At 54.1% G+C, this 20,182-nt stretch overlaps 2 protein-coding genes across 2 annotated transcripts; one reads left to right on the plus strand and one right to left on the minus strand.

Annotated features, from left to right (window-relative positions):
• The first annotated feature begins 4,161 nt into the window (after positions 1-4,161).
• TMEM151B (transmembrane protein 151B) lies at positions 4,162-11,386 on the plus strand. The gene is made up of 3 exons (XM_054568784.1): positions 4,162-4,437; positions 6,561-7,001; positions 8,259-11,386. Exons 1-3 carry the CDS (start codon positions 4,312-4,314, stop codon positions 9,384-9,386), a joined length of 1,695 nt encoding a protein of 564 aa, XP_054424759.1. The 5' UTR covers positions 4,162-4,311; the 3' UTR covers positions 9,387-11,386.
• Positions 11,387-12,944: 1,558 nt separating this feature from the next.
• On the minus strand, positions 12,945-18,864 carry TCTE1 (t-complex-associated-testis-expressed 1). The gene is made up of 4 exons (XM_054568785.1): positions 18,600-18,864; positions 17,025-17,593; positions 14,473-14,922; positions 12,945-13,154 (listed from the first exon to the last, which is right to left on the minus strand). The coding sequence occupies exons 1-4, from the start codon at positions 18,862-18,864 to the stop codon at positions 12,945-12,947; spliced, it is 1,494 nt and encodes a 497-aa protein (XP_054424760.1).
• Between the last annotated feature and the right edge of the window lie 1,318 nt (positions 18,865-20,182).

The following is a 20,182-nucleotide window of genomic DNA, read 5'->3' on the forward strand; positions in this document are numbered from 1 at the left end:
CTGACTGGGAATCGAACCGGAGACCCCTTGGTTCGCAGGCCAGCGCTCAATCCACTGAGCCACACCAACCAGGACTATTAAATAAGTATTCATTAATTGTACAAACTAGGCATCTTGTGGGGACTGGGCACGTGGCTGGTGGGATCAGGAAGCATTGCTTCCTATCTCCCATTTATTTCTCTCCATTTCTCTCGACTTGTCTACCAGTTCCCAGGAGTTTGGGGAGGGGAAAGGGACACTCGTTGTCTTTAGAGAACAGATTCTCCCTTTGGGTCCTGGATAGAGGATTTTGTTTGAACTTCCCAGATCACATAGAATTGGACATAAGGATGTGTTTTTCAGAAGTGGGTTTTCTCAGGAAGACTGTTGTCTAAAAGAAGGAGGTTGATTATTATTTTTTGTTGTCTAAAAAAGCAGAGTGGTCATTCCTCACAGAGGTGAAGCACTGGTCTCGGTGGTGACAATATTTGGTTACCTCCACCTGTCAGGGAAGTTTAGTTCCTCGGGGTGGGGACAGGATAGGGAGGCCCCAGACATACTGGGCCACACTGCTGAGCTGACCACCCCGACCCCAGCACCAGTGCCAACACATCGTTCCTTCTTCCCTATCCCTGCTTTCCCTGGGCCCAGGGAGGCCATAGGCAAACCCCACCCACATGGTAAGCCCCAAACCAGTGCCCCATGATTTACCCCCTACCCTGTGATTTCCCCCCTGCCCCAAGTGCCATTGACCATGGGCTAGCAATGCCTTTAGAAGATCATCCCCAAGGGAGCATCCTTTTCTATCTCTGGCATTGGGGGAAGAATCCTGGGGTGAATGTAGACAGCTACTAACCAGCTTCCCTACTGCCCTTCCTCATGCAACCTCATTTTATTCATCCATTTGACAAACATGTATGGAACTTCGCATACATGTATGACATTGTTCTCTCTCCTGGAAGCCAAACCGAGTATCACAGTGACAGTAATATCCACCAACCACCAAGCCCACCAGCCACCATCCCCACCACTACCAAAACTGCCCCATGACTCCAACCTCCAAAAAGCTCCCTGGCAATTAAAACACGGTGATTGTGCTAAGACAGGAGAGAGAACAGGTGCTGTGGCGGCACATGGTGAGACCAACTACTCAGGGGGGTGAAGGGCAAGAAAGTTTCCATTTGAGCTGGAAATGGGAAGGGAAGAGGTCTGGGGAGAGGAGAAGTACCTAGTCTTTGGGAGGAGGGGGTTAGTAAAGAGAGAGGAGAGAGGGGAGAGCAGATGGGAGGAGATGACCCACTGCTTGCTCTCCATCTCCCTGGAGGACCAGAGAGGGAGGATATGTTGAGCATGAGGCAGTAAGAAGTGATTAGGGAAAAGCCCAAGGAAATTGAGGCATCTTCTTCCCTTGGGGTCATGTGATTTCAGGTTTTCAGCTTCCTCCTCTGACATGTTCCTCTCCTATTCTCAAAAGCCAGAATAAAAATACAGTCCTAAACTCAGACCCAGACCACTGGGGTTCAAAACCTGGCACTATCTCCATTTTAAAGTTGGGAAGCTGAGGCTCAGAGAGGTGAGTGGACTTTCCTAAGGTAACACAAAGTGCAGAGCCAGGTTCTCCTGTCCCTCATCAATACTTATTATTTTTTCAGTGGTTTTTTTTCCTTTAGGAAGGCCTAAGGGCTTGGAGCATCTGAGCCTTTTGCAAGGACACAAGAACTCAGGAATATTCTGTGGCCACACTTCTCATTCATACAGAAGTTGAGTTTAAGGAAAAATCTACCCCATCCAGCCCTGTCTGGCACTGAACGGTAACAGCTATGTCGCAGCCCCTTTTCTGGCCACATGAGGTCAGGATTGAGTCACCCACTGCTTCCAGCACCTAACCTACACTCTGACAGGAAGCCTTTCTGGGGAAACTTCAGGAATAGAGGGACTGTGAGGTATCATCTGGAAAGATGATGGCCAGGGAACTTTGACTTAGGCCACGGTGTGGTCAGGATCCTGACTTTGTTTCCTCAGCCCCGGTCTTCTTCGAGCCTGGGTCCCTCGCAGCATTTCTCTCTCTCTCTCTCTCTCTCTCCATGCCCCCTCCCTCCCCATGCTGGTGTTTTCTAGTTCTCTTAGTTGTTCTCCCACTCCCAGCTTCCACCCACCCCAGCAAGGCTCATCTTTTGGAAGCAGGCCCAGTTGCCATGGTGACCAGCTGGTCAGCTGGCTCCTTCAAAGACCCCTCCCTTCGCCCCTCTTTTCCCTGGGCTTTAAAGGAAGGGTAATGTGTGTGAATGGGGGGCGGTGGTGTTCTTTTATATCTTGGGTGCTCTGGGATTGGCCAAAAAGAGTTGGCCTATCTCTCTTCCAAAGCCCCCTGAAGTGAGAAAGGGAAGGCTGTGGGGGTGGGAACAGGAGGAAGATTATACAACTAAATGGGGAGTGTGAGGATTTTATCTGGGTTAGGAAATGGCAAGGTAGGACCTCTGTTCTCTGTCTGCAGCTGGGACTGAACGAGGTGGAAGAGAATGAAACCAGAAGTAGAAGGATCAGAGTTAGCTGTGAGGCAGGACTTTCCAAAAAGCACAGATGGGAGATATTGGAATGAGCCACTCCTCCTCTGCCACCGGAGTGAAAGAACACCCTTGCCTTTTCAAGAGCACACCCTTCCTCTGTTTGGGCAGGGAGGATGGACTCACTGATCTGGGGAGGATTATGCAGGCTGGATAGTTCTGAAGCAACTGGCAGACAGAGTCACCTTCACCTCGCCTGGAAAGGGAACAGCAGAAACATGGATAAGGGATCAGGATTGGGAAAGTGAGTGTGTGTAGAGTGGAGGCAGTGGCCTTTCTGCCCTAATGAGGTGCAGGGCTATCCAGCGGAGCAGTGTGCTTGTCCCCTACCCCCAAAGATCAGATATCCAGGCTTTGCCTCAAGGTACCTTCCTACTCCCAAGACTTTTGAATGGGGAAGATCTGGATTCTAGGACTAGCTCTGTGAGTACTAGCAGGTGACCTTGAGTAAGTCACTCATCCTCCCTCTGCCTCAGTTCCTAAAGGGTAAAGGGGGAAACAGTTACTATATGTCCAAGACTACAACATAGCACATGACACACAGTAGAATTCCAGTTTACTGTGCACAGAAATGGATCATGCATAGCGTTTATCCAATTCTATCATAATGATTGATTCCCATGTCCCCTCTCCCCACTGGACTATGCTCCTTGAGGGTAGGACATTGTGTATTTCATTTCTGAACAGGACACACAGTAGGTACCTAATACTTGTCAATTGAATGGCTGCATCCAGGAATGAATGACTGTTAGTTTCTTGCTGTCCTAGGTGTGGCAGGGAAGAGCAGTGCAGATGGGTGGTGTGAAGGGGTAGGCTACCTGCAGTCACTGAGACTGCCCTATGGTCTATGATTTTGCCTCCAACACCCAGAGAAGGTCAGAGTCTTAGAGATTTTCCAGTCAATTTCCTCCCTGTACAGATAAGGAAACAAGAAAGCTCAGAGAAAGGAAGGCACTTGTACAAGGTCACACAACTTGTTAATGGAATTAATCCTCCAGGATTAAGAATTATAACTCTGATTTCCTGGTCTCCAGCACAGGGCAACGCACACTCTTCTTTGCTCCTCTGGGGCAGTATTTCCAGTGAAGAATGGTTCCAATGCTCTCTCCTCTGCCCTGTTAGTCCTTTCTCACACATAGCTCCAATCCTTTCCCTTTCGCCCTGTGCCATCCAGTTTCAGTTGGGTCTGGCCTCTTAAGTCTGACTCCTGCCTTAACTCTTTACCACCCAACTGGGAATAAGTGTCTTCCTAGGGTTCCGAGATTCAGTTTTACAAATCTTTCTAGGATGGTGGTGGCGTATGCGTGTCACGCATGCGGTTAGCAGGGTTAGGAGTGGGGAAGGGGTACTGGGAGCCCCTGTTGCTTCTTCTCTTTGAGGGGTGGTTATTCGGTAGGCTTGGGGAAGGCGGAGTTTGGGGGGCTGGGGGCGGGGCTCCTGCGCTGGGAGGAAGAAGGGGGGCGCGCTGGCTTCAGCTCGGCTCAGACAAAAGGCGGCGGCGGGAGCGGGCGGGAGGCGGAGCGGCGCCGCGCGGGCCTCAAGGTGACACCCGCCCCGGCCCCGGCCCCCCCAGCCCGGCCCCCAGCCCGCCTCCCCACCCGAGCCCCTTCCCCCCTGTGCCCTTCACAGGTCCCCTCCCCCCGTGCGGGGGGTGGGGAGCAGAAGGGGCCCCGCCCCCTCTCGTCCTCTCCCCAGGGCCGGCGCAGGATGCCCCCGGCCCCTGGCAGCCCCCCGGGAGGCCCTGAGCTCGACGCACCCCCTCTACGCCATGTCCCCCCCTGGCTCGGCCGCGGGAGAGAGCGCCGGCGGCGGCGGCGGCGGCGGTGGCGGCCCCGGGGTCCCGGAGGAGCCCACAGCAGTGGCAGCGGCGGACGAGGGCCCCGCCCGAGAGGAGGTGAGAGCCGGAGGAGCCCCTTCCCCGGGCGCGGCCGCAGCCTGGCCCCCCATCCCCCTCTGCGCGCGCGGCCCCCACCGGTTCCGCCGCAGCGCGGCCGGCGCCCCGCACCCCGAGCCGACCGCTGCAGCCGCAGTCCCGCGCCACTGTCCCCACCCGGCGGCGGGAGCTGTCCGCTCTGGCAGGGGAAGGGGCCGCGCCAGGGGCGGGGCTCGGGGGTCCTGGGCAGGGGGAGGGGCCTAGGGGCGGAGCCTCGCAGACCCCGGGCGGATCCGGGTGGGTATAGTGGCCGGAATCCGGTATTACGGAGGGGATGCTATCTTGAAGGCCAGGGAGGGCGACTACGGAGGCAGGAGAACACTAGCGGAAAATGGTGATATTACCTCATCTGGGGTCTGAAGAAGGTCAAGTGTGTAGAGGCGACACTCACCTAACCCCCCATCCTACTCCTCCACCTTATCACTGGGAGCTTGTGTGAGCAGCCCCCCACTCCCACCCCCCTCGCCCAGGAATCCTTCATAGTGCTGGTACTAAGCATGTCCCTACTTGGGGGCCTTACTCTTCAGTACTCTGAACCTGGAGACAAAGAGACTGATGAAAGTACCAGGAGCACCCCCACCTCCCATGTACACCCGTGCACACACACGCACACTGCACTAGGGCAGAAGCACACAGGCAGATGGGCCTCCAGGAAGGGCCCCTTTGCTCTCATTGGGATAAGTGCACACCCAGGTAGGTGCACATATGCACACTCTCCAAGGACACAGCTCCCTGAAATGCTCTTGGACCCTAAGCTGGTTTGTATCTACTGTGTGCTATTTCCCTAGTCCACCTACCTCTCTACATTTCCAGATATTTCTTTTGATTTCACACCAGGCCCACTGCCCGTTACTGACCCCTTCTTTTCCATCCGTTTCTCCCTTCCCCTGGCTAGCCTCCAGGCCAGGTCCTGGGAATTGAAAGAATAAGTCTGGATCTCAGCAGGAATGTGCAGGGTTCCTAAAGCTGGACAGCAGGGAGGAAGAGTGGAAAAGCCCAGACACCACCAGAAATCCAACTCAATACCCATCTATTAAGTGACTATTGGGTGCCAGTACCATGGTAGGCAGCCAGGATGCAAACAAATGGGGCCATGCCCTCAGGAACACCCAGTCTAGTAGCAGAGCCAGACATGTAAACAACTCACTGGGGCGACTGTGTGATAGAACCTGCCAAGTGCTGTAGGAAGCTAACAGGCCCCGGGAGAGCACCAAAAATCGTTCTCTCTTGACAAATGGCTGGGCTGCAAACATCTTCCTTCCTACTCCCTAACACCCATTCTCCATCCCCTCTCCCTAGCCCCTTGCCTCTGCCCTTCTAGATATCTCCTCTGGGATGGCCTTCAGGGACACCAGCCCCCCTCCTATCTTAGGACAGGGGAAGGATCTTAGGGTACAAGAGGGAGATTCACAGGGAGGCTGGGGTGCAGAATGTGATGAAAGAGATAGGACCGGGGGTTCCCTGGGGGCTCCCTTCCAAGGGAGGTATGAGGCTATTTGTCTGTGAGGGACATGGAGGTGGATGGGTCAAAGAGGAGTGGCTCTTCCAGAATGTAGGACTGAAAGAATCTGAAAGTGAGGGACCCACCTGTTTAGTGGGAAGGTGATGTCAGTGGAACAGCTGGAAGAGGTCTGGGCTGGGGACCTGCCTTTGCTGATGCCTGTCTGTCCTCCCCTCTCTCTCCCACCACACTTTCTCCTGTTTCATTGCCATCTTTGTGTCTGTCCTTGGACTCTGTTTCTCTGGGTGCCATCCTATCCATCTCTGTCTTTGCCACCTGGGCCTCCTCCCTCCATCTCTGGTGCTGATCCCTTTCTGTTTCTTGGGGTGTCTATTTGCACTTCCCTATGTTGGCACTCTGTTCCCTTTTCCTGTTTCCATGACTCACTCTGGGTCTCTTCTGTGTTTATCTCTGGTCCTTGGCTCTCCTCTCCCTCTTACATGTTCTCTCCACATCCTTGTCTCTGCCTGTCATCTCTGGTGCTGGCCTCTGCCCCTCTGTCCCTGCATCCATCTTTGTTCTGGGCCGTGCCACTGTCTCACTCCCCTCTCACCTCGGCCCCTCTTCCTGCCCCTCTGAGTAGCAGCGTCCCATCCAGCCCTCTTTCACCAAGTCCCTCTGCCGTGAGTCCCACTGGAAGTGCCTGCTGCTCTCCCTGCTCATGTACGGCTGCCTGGGGGCCGTGGCCTGGTGCCACGTCACCACGGTGACCCGCCTCACCTTCAGCAGCGCCTACCAGGGCAACAGCCTCATGTACCATGACAGCCCTTGCTCCAACGGCTATGTCTACATCCCCCTGGCCTTCCTGCTCATGCTGTATGCTGTCTATCTGGTGGAGTGCTGGCACTGCCAAGCCCGCCATGAGCTTCAGCACCGCGTTGATGTGAGCAGTGTTCGGGAGCGTGTGGGCCGCATGCAGCAGGCCACGCCCTGCATCTGGTGGAAGGCTATCAGCTACCACTATGTCCGACGCACCCGCCAGGTCACCCGATACCGCAACGGAGACGCCTACACCACCACCCAGGTGAGGGGCTGGAGGGGAGCACAAGCCAGTCCAGATGGGAGCGGGGTGCACATCTGGTCCACTCTGACTGTCTCCAGAGGGAGGAGCAGGGGCAGCAGTGAGCTCTCACAGGCACTGCAACAGGAGGGCAGTAACAACAATCATAACAATAACAGCAAACACCAGCAGACCGGCTGTTCCAAGTAATTTACAAACATCAAGTCACTTATTATAACCCTCATGACAACCTGATGAGGTAGGTAACTGTTACCCCCATTTTACAGATGAGAAAGCTGAGGCTTGGAGAGGTTAAGTAACTTGCTCAGATTCAAACAGCTAATATGTGAGGGAGCTGGGATTTGAACCCAAGCAGTCTGCTCTAGGGTCTACACTGTTTAGTGCTTAATGGTTGGAGACCGCTTCACATGCACGGTCTCATAGCATGTTCTCACGTGTTCAGTGAGGTGGCTGTTACCAAGTCCTCTTTCACAAGTCAGGAGACCTTAGCTCAAGGACTTGCCTAAGATCTGAAGCTTCTAAGTGGTAGTGGTAGACTCAAACCCAGGGCCCTGGATCTCAAGTCCAAGGCTCCCAGAGGTGGGACTCAGCTGGCAAAAAGGTGGAGGTAGGCACACATGGAGAGTGGCAGTGGTGGGGATGATCGATCAGCACTTCCTGGTCCCTCCAGGATTAGACATATTAAGGGCGCTGGAAGAAGAGAAGGAGGAAGATATTTTTTCCCAGATGAGGGTGTCCTTCATCTCAGTACTGGGACAGGTAAACAGAAGTCTGGGGCCTTGGGAATCAGGAGGGAGGCTGGGCAATAGCTAAGGTGGGAATAGGGAGACCAGAGACAAGCTTCTCTGGGAAGCTTCTCTGGAGGGCCCATCTGGAGACACACTTGTAAAAGGGAAGACAGGCAGGCTTTGATGATGAGGGGGGAGTGTAGGACAATGGAAACAGTGGGAAAAGGCTCAGGCAAGCCCAAGGAGGAGTTCATGGCCAGGGCCTGACCTTCAGATGAAGCAGAGCTTAATTAAAATTAGAATGCACACAGGTTGGAATGAGGTGGATTCCTGCCTGCATTTTTAACTCACTGCTTAAGCTGAGGGCCTTAGTGTCTCTATAAACCAGATGAGAAGATCCTACCGGGCTCCAACAGGGATCAAAGCCAGGGTAGGCTTACGTTCTGACCAGACTGTACAAGAGCAGCAATGGTGCAGATAGACAAGGGTGAGCAGACATAAGAGACCCCCGCCTTCTTCCCCCACGCCGCAGGTCTATCATGAGCGTGTCAACACGCACGTGGCAGAGGCTGAGTTCGACTACGCGCGCTGTGGTGTCCGCGACGTGTCCAAGGCGCTGGTGGGGCTGGAGGGCGCGCCGGCCACGCGGCTGCGTTTCACCAAGTGCTTCAGCTTCGCCAGTGTGGAGGCCGAGAACGCCTATCTGTGCCAGCGGGCGCGCTTCTTCGCTGAGAACGAGGGCCTGGACGACTACATGGAGGCGCGCGAGGGCATGCACCTCAAGAACGTGGACTTCCGCGAGTTCATGGTGGCCTTCCCGGACCCGGCCAGGCCGCCGTGGTACGCCTGCTCGTCGGCCTTCTGGGCTGCGGCGCTGCTGACACTGTCGTGGCCGCTGCGCGTGCTGGCTGAGTACCGCACGGCCTACGCGCACTACCACGTGGAGAAGCTCTTTGGACTGGAGGGCCCGGGCTCGGCCAGCAGCGCGGGCGGCGGCCTGAGCCCCAGCGACGAGCTGCTGCCCCCGCTCACCCACCGCCTGCCGCGGGTTAACACGGTGGACAGCACGGAGCTCGAGTGGCACATCCGTTCCAACCAGCAGCTGGTGCCCAGCTACTCGGAGGCCGTACTCATGGACTTGGCCGGGCTGGGGGCGCGCGGCGCAGGGGACGGGGCCGGCGGCTACACGCCTATGTGCCGCTACGGCGGGGTGGGCGGCCCGGGCGCGGCGGGCGTGGCCCCGTACCGGCGCAGCTGCGAGCACTGTCAGCGTGCGGTCAGCAGCTCGTCCATCTTCTCGCGCAGCGCCCTAAGCATCTGCGCCAGCCCGCGGGTCGGCCCGGGGCCCGGCGGAGGGCCCGGTTGCGGGGGCAGCCGCTTCTCGCTCGGCCGCCTCTATGGCTCGCGGCGCAGCTGCCTGTGGCGCAGCCGAAGCGGAAGCGTCAACGAGGCGAGCTGTCCCACGGAGCAGACGCGGTTGTCGAGCCAGGCCAGCATGGGGGACGACGAGGACGACGACGAGGAGGAGGCTGGGCCGCCGCCGCCCTACCACGACGCCCTCTACTTTCCAGTACTCATCGTGCACAGGCAGGAGGGGTGTCTGGGCCACAGCCACCGGCCGCTGCACCGCCATGGGTCCTGCGTGGAGACCTCACTGTGACCAAAGGCCCGCGACAGGCCCGCCACTCTCCCTCCTGCCCCTCGCCAGACTGTGCCCCCTGCCTGTAGCAGGGGGAGTCACGATGACGACTGAGGCTGTGCTGGGCACGGTGGGTGTTTGGGGGAGGCAAGGGTGAGCGGGACAGACTCCATGGGGATGAGACCCCGCCTGCCCTGTACATAAAGAGACAGATGGGTGGGAGGGGGTCGGCAGTTCCTGCAGAATCCCACCGGGGCAGAGTTGGCTCTTTCATCCCCGCCCCTGAGTTCCTGAGAGTACACCTCCCCTTCCTAGAGGCACAGTCGAGATTTCCTGTCCAGCCTTTCAACGGGTCTTCTGACTGTTATGTGGCGACTGTGCTGTGGGACCCGCCTTGGGCCTGGCCTCGTGTGAGAGGCCCTTGCCGTGCAGCGGGGGAGGTTCAGAGGCTGTGGGGGAGGGCAACTGGGGCTTTCCTTCTTCTGCTGCCTGGCTTCCTAGGGCCTGTCTCTACTAAGGGGGCCCTGGTTTGGTGAACAGCCAGGCTGGCTTCCAACCCGCAACGAATTCTGCAGCCGGGACCGGGTGTCACCCCCCATCTCAAAACCGATACTCCATCTCCAAACCGTGGGAATGTTACTACCCTTTTTTGGCTCGTGCTGCAAAGAAGGGGGTTTTCTTTCTGCCCCTCCCACCACTGTTTATTTCCCTGAGCCCTGGAGCCTGGGTCCTGGAGAGACACAGATGTTGCTCTCCTCCCTTCCCTCCTGTTCCCTGGCTCTGAGGAGCTGTTGCCAGGGGGGCAGGGGCAGGGCAGTGTACCTCAGTGCTTCCTCAGTCCTCTGGGCCGCAGTCTTCTCGCTGGGTTCTAGTGGGGCACCCCCTTCAAAGAGGGTGAGATCCCACCCAGGCAGCATTCTGTAAAGCTGGTCAAAGTGAATGACTGAGTGGCGAGAGTGGGGGTGGGCCTGAGTGACAGTGGGGAGCTCTGGGAGCATGATGGGAGTCAGAGGAGAGGGCAGTGGAGGATGGAGGGGAAGGACCTCCAAAGGAGGACGTGTCTGTGGGGAGCAGCCCACACATCGTCGCCTCTGCGGGGCTGAGGACCTTGTCACAAGCCCCAGTTGGAGAAATACTCAATTCCAGTGGCAGGGTCAGAGTCAGATTCTCTAAATCTTGCCCAATTCCTCCATCCTCCCCTGAGCTGAAGAAGCCCATGTGCCCCAGGGTCTTCAAAGGGGCATTCTGCTGCTACCACAGAGCCCTGCCCCACAGCCTGTTCCCCGAAAGTTCTGATGTCTCCTCCACTCCCACCCTGATGTGCTTCAGTGTGCATGTCTGTGTACAACCATCCCCCACCCCGCCCTCCCAACTCCTCCTGCTAAAGTTTTCCCCGCAGACTTAGTGCCTAGGGATTGAGCTCATATTTCAAGCTGGAGAGGATAACCCTTGAGCTGCCTGACATTGCTCACCCCTGAAGCTTCTCACTTTGCCTAAGCTATCAGAGCTCCTTCTTCCCCGCCTGCACCATCTCCCATCTTCCCCCAGCCAAGCTAGGCCTGTACCCACCAAGGGCATGGCCTCCACCTATGCAACATCTCTGGCTCCCCTGTCCTCCTTCCCCTGGGGGCACTTGGGAGGCACAGGTTGTGGGGACGCCATGGTCTGTGGCCCATTGCAGTTGAGTGTTATTTTCCTGTGGAGATGGCTGAAGGCCGGAGAAGAGGAGGCTTAGGCAGGAGGGTGCTGCTGCCCATTATGGTTCCCTGGACAGCAGTGCCCACCTGCCTACCTGCACTGAACCCGCCTGGACCCCGAGTCTGTGCTCCTCGGAGGCCTGGCGGTTGGAGCACCCCTCTTTCCTCTGAGCGGACATCTGTGAGGTACAGATGGTGAGCTGTGGCCTCAGGCCCCAGTTCTCGGCCAGCTGGCACCTGGATGTCTTGCCCTTGTGTGGGGGTGGCCTGGCTACCTCCTGGCTCCAAGGAGGGAGGAACTCAGCTCCTCCCTCAGGCTCAGTTCTGAGACAGAACCGGAGCTGGGAGGAGGTAAAGGGCGGGGGGGGGGGGCTATTATTACTTTTGCCTGGACTGAACGTTTCTGCCTAGGTTTTCTCACACAGACAGCCTCATCTCCCACACATGCACAGACTTAGAAACGAATTCTTCTTTTTCCTCGGTAGCTTTATTGATTGCCAGGGAAAAGGAAAACCAGAAAATTAATCTAAAATTAAACTTTACACTGAATATTCTTGTTTCTCTAATTAGAACCTCTGCTAGCAGCTGTGGCTATGTACACACACACTCTCCCTCACACCTACACATTTGCACTCTGGAACTGTCAGAGGGTGTCAGGCACAGTCAGACTCTAGGCTGCCCGGACAGGCACACATTTGCAGTCACTCCCAAGCCCCCTCTGGTGCTCTGCTCAGCGCCTGCTTGTTGGGAGGAGTCCCCAGAGAGCAGGCACCTCGAGGCTGTGCTTGCAGCCTATGACCCACCCTTTGAAAACAGATCTGGAGGTTGTGGGGCCCCTCAGCCTGAGGAGGATGGGAGATGGGGCTCAGCCTGAATCCATCAGTCAGGCCCTCTCATGGCCCCGTGGATTGATGCAGTTTCTGTGACTGTGGCTCCAGGGTGGGCAGCCACAGAGTGACGGGGACTCGTGGAGGGGGCCTGGAAGGCTCCCTGTGTCCTGAGGACAAGGGCTTGTGGGGTGGGCTGGGCCTGGCTGGGAGAAGACAGGTCTCTGTCAACTGGGTGCATCACACTGTGGCCTTTCTGTCGTGGATTTCCAAGCGCAAAGATTGTACAAATCAAACTGGTGGATAATAAAGTTTCGGATGACTCACTGACTTCCCTTCCCAGCATGGCACTTCCCCCACCATCTTACCCTCCCATGAGAAGCTGTGTGGGGAGGTTGGCCTGAGTCCCTCCTGTCACCTCTGTTTCCCCCTTCCCAGGCTGTGGGGAACGATTAGGGGATGTCACAGCCTGCAGAACTGGGATTACTCAAGCAGAGTCGAGTAATAGGGAGGCGGCATCTGCAGGGCTGAGGGTGGAAGAGCCAGGCAAGGTTCTGCTTTAGCAGGACTAGGGGCAGGGAGAATAAATGGTGTGTGTGTGTGTGTGTGTGCACACACACGCACGTGTGTGCGCACATACCTGTTTGAAGGAAGTCAAAGATCTGTTCAGTAAAGAGGAAAATGGTGGGCATGGGGGTCAGGGACATAGGTGGGCCTGTGGGAGAGTCTGGGCAGGCACAGTCCCTCAGAGTTCTCTCTGCCTCTCCCTGTACCGGGAAGAAATAATTTATTTTAGGGGGTCTGGTAATACCTTCTCCCTGGCTAGGGGGCTGGGTCCCACTTCATACCCCTTCTCCCTCATTCTGGGCCTCCTCCCTTCCTCACATCTTTATGCACACAACCCTTGATTACACTCCAAAGATCTTCATGGTCTCCCCCTTCCTCCCTGTGAGCCAGTGTGACACTCTGCAGCAGGCAGGGTGGGAGCAAGGAACGAAGGGTGGTGGTGGGGCAGTGACCCCAGCCCGGTTACTGCCCCAGCCCTGCCTCCTACCTTATCCTGCAGGGTTCTCAGAGCCCTTCTCAGTGAGTGGCGACAGGAAGTGGCCGGGATTCAGGACCCGCTGGCGGGCTTCTTCACGGTTGGCACAGAGGGCCTGGCCAATGAGGTACTCACTCTCCTGGGCTACATTGGACAGGCGCAGGTCAAACTCCAGTAGGGTTCTGTTGTCTGACATGCCTTCCAGGAGCTGCTTCCCACCATCCTGAGAGAGAAGTACAAGGAAAGGATCATTTCTTTCTTTCTTTCTTTCTTTCTTTCTTTCTTTCTTTCTTTCTTTCTTTCTTTACACATAGATGTGACTGGAACAGAAGTTCCACAAAATAGTACATAACATATTCGTGCAGCACACTGAAGTTTTTCATTCTATTTTGTTCTATGCGAGGGGCAGCCGCCATCTTGGGACCACAGGAGGAGAGCCAGCGAGGCCACGACCACGTGGCTGGGACGGTAGGAGCAGAGGCTGGCACCGAGCCAAGGAATTTCCCAACCCCCGGAACCCCCTCCCCTGGGGCTTCTGATAATGACATATTATGAATATTCCTCTTGTTTAAGCCAATTCCAAGAGCACCCGCTCCGGAGACACTGTGAGTGTGAGAAAGACTGTTCAATGAGGAGGTTTGGTAGAAGGTACAGGGCCTTAACTGATGCATCCAGAGGGCCCTCCTGCCTACTCCTCACAGCTTCAGCCCCTTCTGGGTTGGGTGGGCTAGGCCCAGTGTGAAGGAGTTTTGCATTGGGAGGCAGGGTGCTGCTGCTTGAGGCTGTGACCCAGCAGTGTGTTGCAGAGTCAGCGTAATACAGAAGCATTTATTTTAAAAAAAAAATAGACTATAAAGGAAAACATCAGCAGACATACCAAGCAGTAAAAGTAAATTTCAATTATATTATATTTACGTATATATTCACTAGGTATTCATGTAAATTGCATTTCTTACTCTGAGATTTGATCAAGAAAATTGAGAAACATTGTCTATTGGAAAGAACCCTGGCTTTCAATCAGTCCTGGGTTTAATCACAGCTCTGCCACTTCCTACGGATTGGATGTTCTCAGGCAAATCACCAATGTCTCTGAGACAATTTGCCACCTGTAAAATGGGCTTAAGAATACACATTTTACTAGACAACTGTGAGGATTAAAGGAAAACTAATGGATATTAGGTACTGAGCATAGTATACTTATATAACCCCTAGTGATACAACAGCTAACAATTACTGAGGACCTAGACAGTGCCTGCAATGGTTAACTGCTTTACAAGTATAACACATTGAACCCTCCCAGTAACAACATTCAGAAGTAGATACTATTATTATCCCCATTTTATGGATGAGAAAATGGAGGCCCAAAAACGTTAAGTAGCTTAACTGAAGTCCTAAATGGCAGAGCTGGGATTCGAACCACGTAAAGTCTGCGATCTTAACAATCACCTGGCATCCAACCCATGACAGCTGGAGTCCACCCCTTACCCTCAAGGCCCCAGGGCCTCTCCTTGGCTCTGCCTGCCCCAGGAGCTCTGGCTCACCGGTCCTATGTGGTTGCAGGACAGGTTGATGCTGGTGAGCGTGGTGTTGACAGAGAGCACCTGGGAGATGAGTGTGGCTGTAGGCTCAGAAAGTTCGTTGCCGCCAAGGTGCAGGGTGGTGAGGCACTTGTTGGTCTGCAAGGCATGGGCAAGTGCCTGGCCGCCCTCATCCTCAATGCAGTTGAGGCGCAGGTTGAGAGAAAGGAGGCTGGTGTTGTGTGCCAGAGCGTGAGCCAGCGACTGGGCACCGGGCGCACGCACCTGGTTGTTGGCCAGGTTGAGCACACGCAGGCGGCTGTGGCTCAGCAGCTTGGCGGCAGCACGTGCACCACGGTCCCCAATGAGGTTGTGTGACAGGTCCAGCTCCTCGAGGGCTGGGTGGTCCAGCAGGCTGCGAATTAGGGTGCGTGCCTTGTCATCACCCACCTTGCTCCGGGTCAGCCTAAAGATCTGTGGGCAAGTAAAGGGTCCATAGCACTTGGTAGCCAGGGGTAACCTGCCTGCCTACCTCCCTTCTGCAGGTAGAAGAGGGAGCCAAAGTGAAGCCTGAGGTTCTGTGCACCTGGTGTTGGCCACCTGGCAAGCTCTTGGGCAGGGCAGGTGCAGCTAGCATGGCAGAGTGGCACAGAATTGATGGCAGGCAGTAGGGGGAAAAGGCTACTATTTCTTGAGAAATAACTATGTGCTGGACATGCTGCTAGAACATTTCACAACCACTATCTCTCTCCCTCAGCATCCCAGTGGGGTAGAATGAGTTATCTCCATTTTACAGACAGAAAATGGAGGCTTAGGGCGAACATATCATGTGTCCAGAGTCACACTGTGATTAAGGTGTGGAGACAAGTTTTGAATCCAGGTCCGTTTGACCCTGCAGTCCCTTGCTGCCCACTCTACAGCTGGCTAAGATCCACCATGGCAAGGAGAGGAACTTTTCAAAAAAGATGGCCAGGGTAAGAACCAGGGAGAAAGTGGGAAGGGTGAGAGCCAGGAAATGGATGGGATGAAGTAAAAAGATAAAAGAGAGGGTGGAGGATAGCATTCTGAATATGAGAGATGGGAACTCCTATCCCTTCTCACTGACTTGTACCACTCCTTTCTCTTTCTTGAGACCTCGGAGTGACTGGCCTGTCTACTCTCTCCTGATCCTTCAGTCTTCTTCTTTCTTTTCACCTCTCTAAGCCAGCTTAGAGTCCTTTGTCTTTCTCACCTTTTCACTGCATCTGTCTGGCAAAGTTCCAACCCTGGATCCAGCCCACTGTCTATTTTCTGCACCCAGACAACTGACATGATGGAAAATGTTATGTGATAGAACTAGCTGGTTTCACTGGAACCACCAATAACACACTCGAGGCTGTGTGCTGATCCAATTCTCTTTCTCTCGCCAACATACTCTGTGATAATCTACAATTTCAACCTTCTCCAGCCTCCTCAAACTTCGGGGACCACCCTGAAGCCTCCTTGCAGCACGTAAATCTCCCCCTGCCTCTGCAGCCATTGAATGGGAATGCCTTATTTTCCTCCACTCTCCCCTCTGCCCAGAGCCAACTGCCCACCTCAGTCCTGGATCCCACCGCACCTGCCTCCCCAGGAACCTTCCATGGTCAATGAACCCGTGCCTCTGTCCTGGACTCAACCCACTTCTTGCAATTGGATGAAAATCACATTGGTTTTAAACACATGCACATTTTTTCTTAAGAAAACCCCAACCCTTCATCTGTTTCTGTTCTTCTGCCTCTCTCCTCTTTCACAACCAAGTTCTTGAAAAAGTTGACCACAGACATCCCGTGTCCTCACTTCCCACTCTCTCCATAAACCACTGTGATCTGGCCATTTTGCTCCTGGCACCCCAGTGACATAGCTTCTTGTCCCTGCCCCCACCACATAACCTTCGTGTTTGCTAAATCCAGCCCTCGCTCCATCCCACCCCATTGCTGCTCGCCTCCTCTCCTTGAAGCGCACTCCTCCCTTGGTTTGGTGACATAAAGAGGGGACACAATGCTATGTCCCCTTTTCTTCTCTGATTTCCTGGCAGGCTCTCCCTCTACCAATCAGAATATTTAGGACATATTTATACTAAAAAAATCATTCAATATGTATCTGGAATTCAAATTTAACTGGACGTCCTGTTTCTTTTTTGTGCTAAATCTGGCAAATATCCTAGTTGCAGTTTTACATTCACATGATTGCTGATTAGTGTCTTTTATTGCACTAGACAGTTAGCTCCAGAGGGCACAAATGGTATAATTTTGCTCAATGCTGAATCTTCAATGCTGAATCTTCAGCACCTAGGACAGAGCCCAGAGCGCAGATGGTTGTTGAATGAATAAATAGCTGGTGAGCCGGGAGGGCAGTGCCTTGTTCATCTCTGCATCCCCAGAACGCAGCTGGGTGCAGGGTGCAGAGAGGGATGGACATTCGGTCAGTGAATAAGGAAATGAGAGGAAGAAGATGACAATAGTTGAGAAAGAGGAAGAGGAGGTGAGAGGGAATCAGAGAAATGCAGAGAATGGGAAATGGGGGAAGGCCTGGCGGGGAGGGGGGATGGATGGTACCTTGAGGGTGCGGCATGCCTTGATGGTAGCCGCCAAGGAGTGGCAGTCACGGTAGGTGAAGAGAAAGAGGTTCCACTCGAAGTTCATGCCACAGTCCTTGACACCATACACCAGGTCCAGCTCCTCCAGCTGGCTCAGGCCAGCCACCAGGTCACCCAGTTGGTAGTGGTCCATGGTGGGCTCCTCCATCTCTCCCTCGCTGCCGGAGTCAGATTGGTCCCCATTGTGTGGCGGAGGTGGTAGCTGCACTGGTGGAAGGAACTGATCCACCCGGACCCTACGCACATAGTGTCTGCAGAGCGGCAGTAGGTTGAGGATCACGGCGGGGTCCGTGGTGCCTGGGATGAAATGCTTTATCAGATTCTCCAGGTGCCGCTCAAAGAACATGCGTTTCCAGCTGCCGCCGTGGCAGTCCAAGTGGCACACGGGCCAGCGCTGCATGCAGCAGCGGTGCCAGTAGCTCTCATCATCGATCAGGTTGGCAGTCACGGCCAGTGGTAGGTCAGGGGACAGGTGGTTCAGGACCTTCTGCTGGTGTCCTGGGAGCAGCTGCTTCAGGACAGGGTTGTCTTTGGGAACGGGAGAAGAAAGCAGAAGTCACAGTGTTGGGGAAACCGCCACAGGGTGACCTGGGCTGGGCCCGCCTGGGGGCCCCGAGAAAAAGGAAAACACCCCCTGCCTTCTGGGAGCCCCAGTCTGGGAGGGAAGACAGACTGTGCTCTCAGGGAGGTGCTGTCTGACAGGGAAGACCCAGCCCCTGGCTTTGGGATTTTCCTTGCCTGAAAGTTGACATCTTAGCTGCTGGTCTCAGGGAACTCCCAGCCTGAGGAAGAATCTTAGGTCCAGCCCTCAGTCATCACTTAGTCTGATGGAGGGGACAATCCCTGACTTCAGAGGCTCCCAATTTGATTTGATCCATTCATTTCAAAACAAACAAACAAACAAACAAAATTCTAGCACCTGCTATTTGCCAGACACTGTTCTAAGTGCTGAGGGTGTAAGAGCGAATGAAACAGAGGAAGCCGCTCCCTCCTAAGAGGGGAGTCAGACAATAAACAAGTGAAACAAGTAAGTTAGGTGGTGATAGATATTGCAGACAAAATTTGGCCCTGTCCTCAGAGAGCTCCTCATCCAGTAGGAGAAGCTCGCAATTTGTCTTTGAAAAGGATGAACGTCTACAGCACACATTGTACAGAACAAACCAAGAAAATATACACACCACGGAAGACTCCAAGAGAGTAAAGGCCAGTTAACCAGAGAGGGCTTTCTAGAGGGGGAGGTAAATAGGGTTTGGGCTGGGTTTTGTTGAAAAGAGTAGGAAAGGTGAGGAGAGGGCATAGACATGGAGGGTACATTGTGGGTAAGACTCTAGTGGGGCTGGAAGTGGGGACAGCAGGAGAAACTGTCTTGGCTCCAGGGACGAAGGGAAGTGTTGAGTATGGGTGAGCACTCTGTGCGGGATGGCACGGCTGCCCCAGGACCCAGCCTCTGAGGCCTCTCCTCCAGGCAGCCCCCACCCACCCTGCCCTGCGCTCCTGGCAGCCTCCCTCCTGCCACCAGCAGGAACAGACTCACTCTGGAAATTCTTGACAATGTGCTGAATGCAGAGCTCTGTGAGCAGGGGCACGGTGGCCAGCGACCACTCAGCATCCTCGGCGATGATCCTGCGCATCTGATGCGCATTGGCCCCAGAATTCGGGCCCCTGGACTTCACGGGGGGTGGGATGGCTGAGGACTTCGAGGTCCTTGAGCCTGAGCTAAAAGCTTGGCCTGCAGTCGTGCACCGGTCCTGGGTGGACTGGTTGCAAGCTGAGGTTGTTGGTGTTAGGATTTTCTGCATGCTGGTATCTGGTGACGTAGGGACAGGCGACCCCTTGGTAGGTCCTTAACGCTGGTGGGAACCTGGAGCCAGGGGAGGGGATAGAGATGTTACTTTGGAGGGTCTTGGCAGGCATTTACCAAGAGAGGTAACACAGAGTGGTTCTTAAGGTTCAGTCTCTGGAGTAGAGTAGATTCAGGTGCAAACCCCTCTGACTAGCTATGTGGCCTTGGGCAAGTTACTAAACCTCTCTGTTTCAGATGCCTCGTCTGTGAAATGAGAATTACAGTTACCAACAAGATGACTGGGAGGAGTGAATGCACCCAAAGAGGTATTGTATACTGTGATACATGAAACTGTAGCAAGAACAACCCCAAATTTTAGATAATGATAACTACATGGTAATTACAAGCAATTACTGTATGCAGGACACTCTTTTTAGTATGCATATTAACTCATTTAATCTTTGCCAAAGACTTTTTGAGATAGGCCCATGTATTATTCCTATTTTTTTCTGATGTGAAGCTGAAGTATAGGGTGATTAATTTACTTGCTCTCTGTCACACAGCTTAAAAATAACAAGAATGGACTTTAACTAGTCTATCAAGTTTATATTCTTACCTCTACATTGTACTACCCCTTTGAGGGTAAGAGGTAGGGGTGTGTATTACCAAAGACCAAGGTATAAGAAAGAACTATTTAGTGCAAAAGAGCTCCCTGCAGTAAGTATTTTACAGAAAAGTAACTCCCTGGCTGGGAGGATGGGCTGAGAACAGCTCTGGCCAACAGAAATGCAATGTAAGCCACATATACTACTTTAGATATTCTAGTAGCCACATTAAAACAGTAAAGAGAAACAGGTGAAATTAATTTTATATTTAACCCAATATGTCCAAAGCATTAACATTTAAATATGACATCGATATTAACATTATTGAAGTATTTTATATTTATTTTTCCATACAAAGCCTTCGAAATCGAAAGTAGCTGGTGGCTACTGTTTGGACAGTGCAGCTGGGACAGTAAGGAGAGGGTAACGGGACTCACTCCCTGTCCAGGGTGCCAGCACCTTCTGTTCCTTCTCCCCTCTGAGGGCTCAAGCTCTGGGCCCCCTCCCTTCAATCTCCCCATCCCAGTCTTCCTTCTAGTTCTCTAGCCTCCCAGCATTCCAGACAGCAGCAGGAAGTCGTGGGAGGTGGAAAGGCAGCTAAATCTGGGGCTGAAGAGAGAAGACAGAAGACAGAGGAGGCATCTGGGGCTGGAGAACCCATTTGTTCATTCCTGCCCTTTGCCCTGAGGCTGTAGGTTGAAGTGGGGCTTCTTAGCATGCAGCAACTCC

Source organism: Pteronotus mesoamericanus, unplaced genomic scaffold (assembly GCF_021234165.1).
Source record: "Pteronotus mesoamericanus isolate MK-2021 breed Mesoamerican mustached bat unplaced genomic scaffold, CSHL_Meso_final contig_20, whole genome shotgun sequence".
Classification (NCBI taxonomy): Eukaryota; Metazoa; Chordata; class Mammalia; order Chiroptera; family Mormoopidae; genus Pteronotus; species Pteronotus mesoamericanus.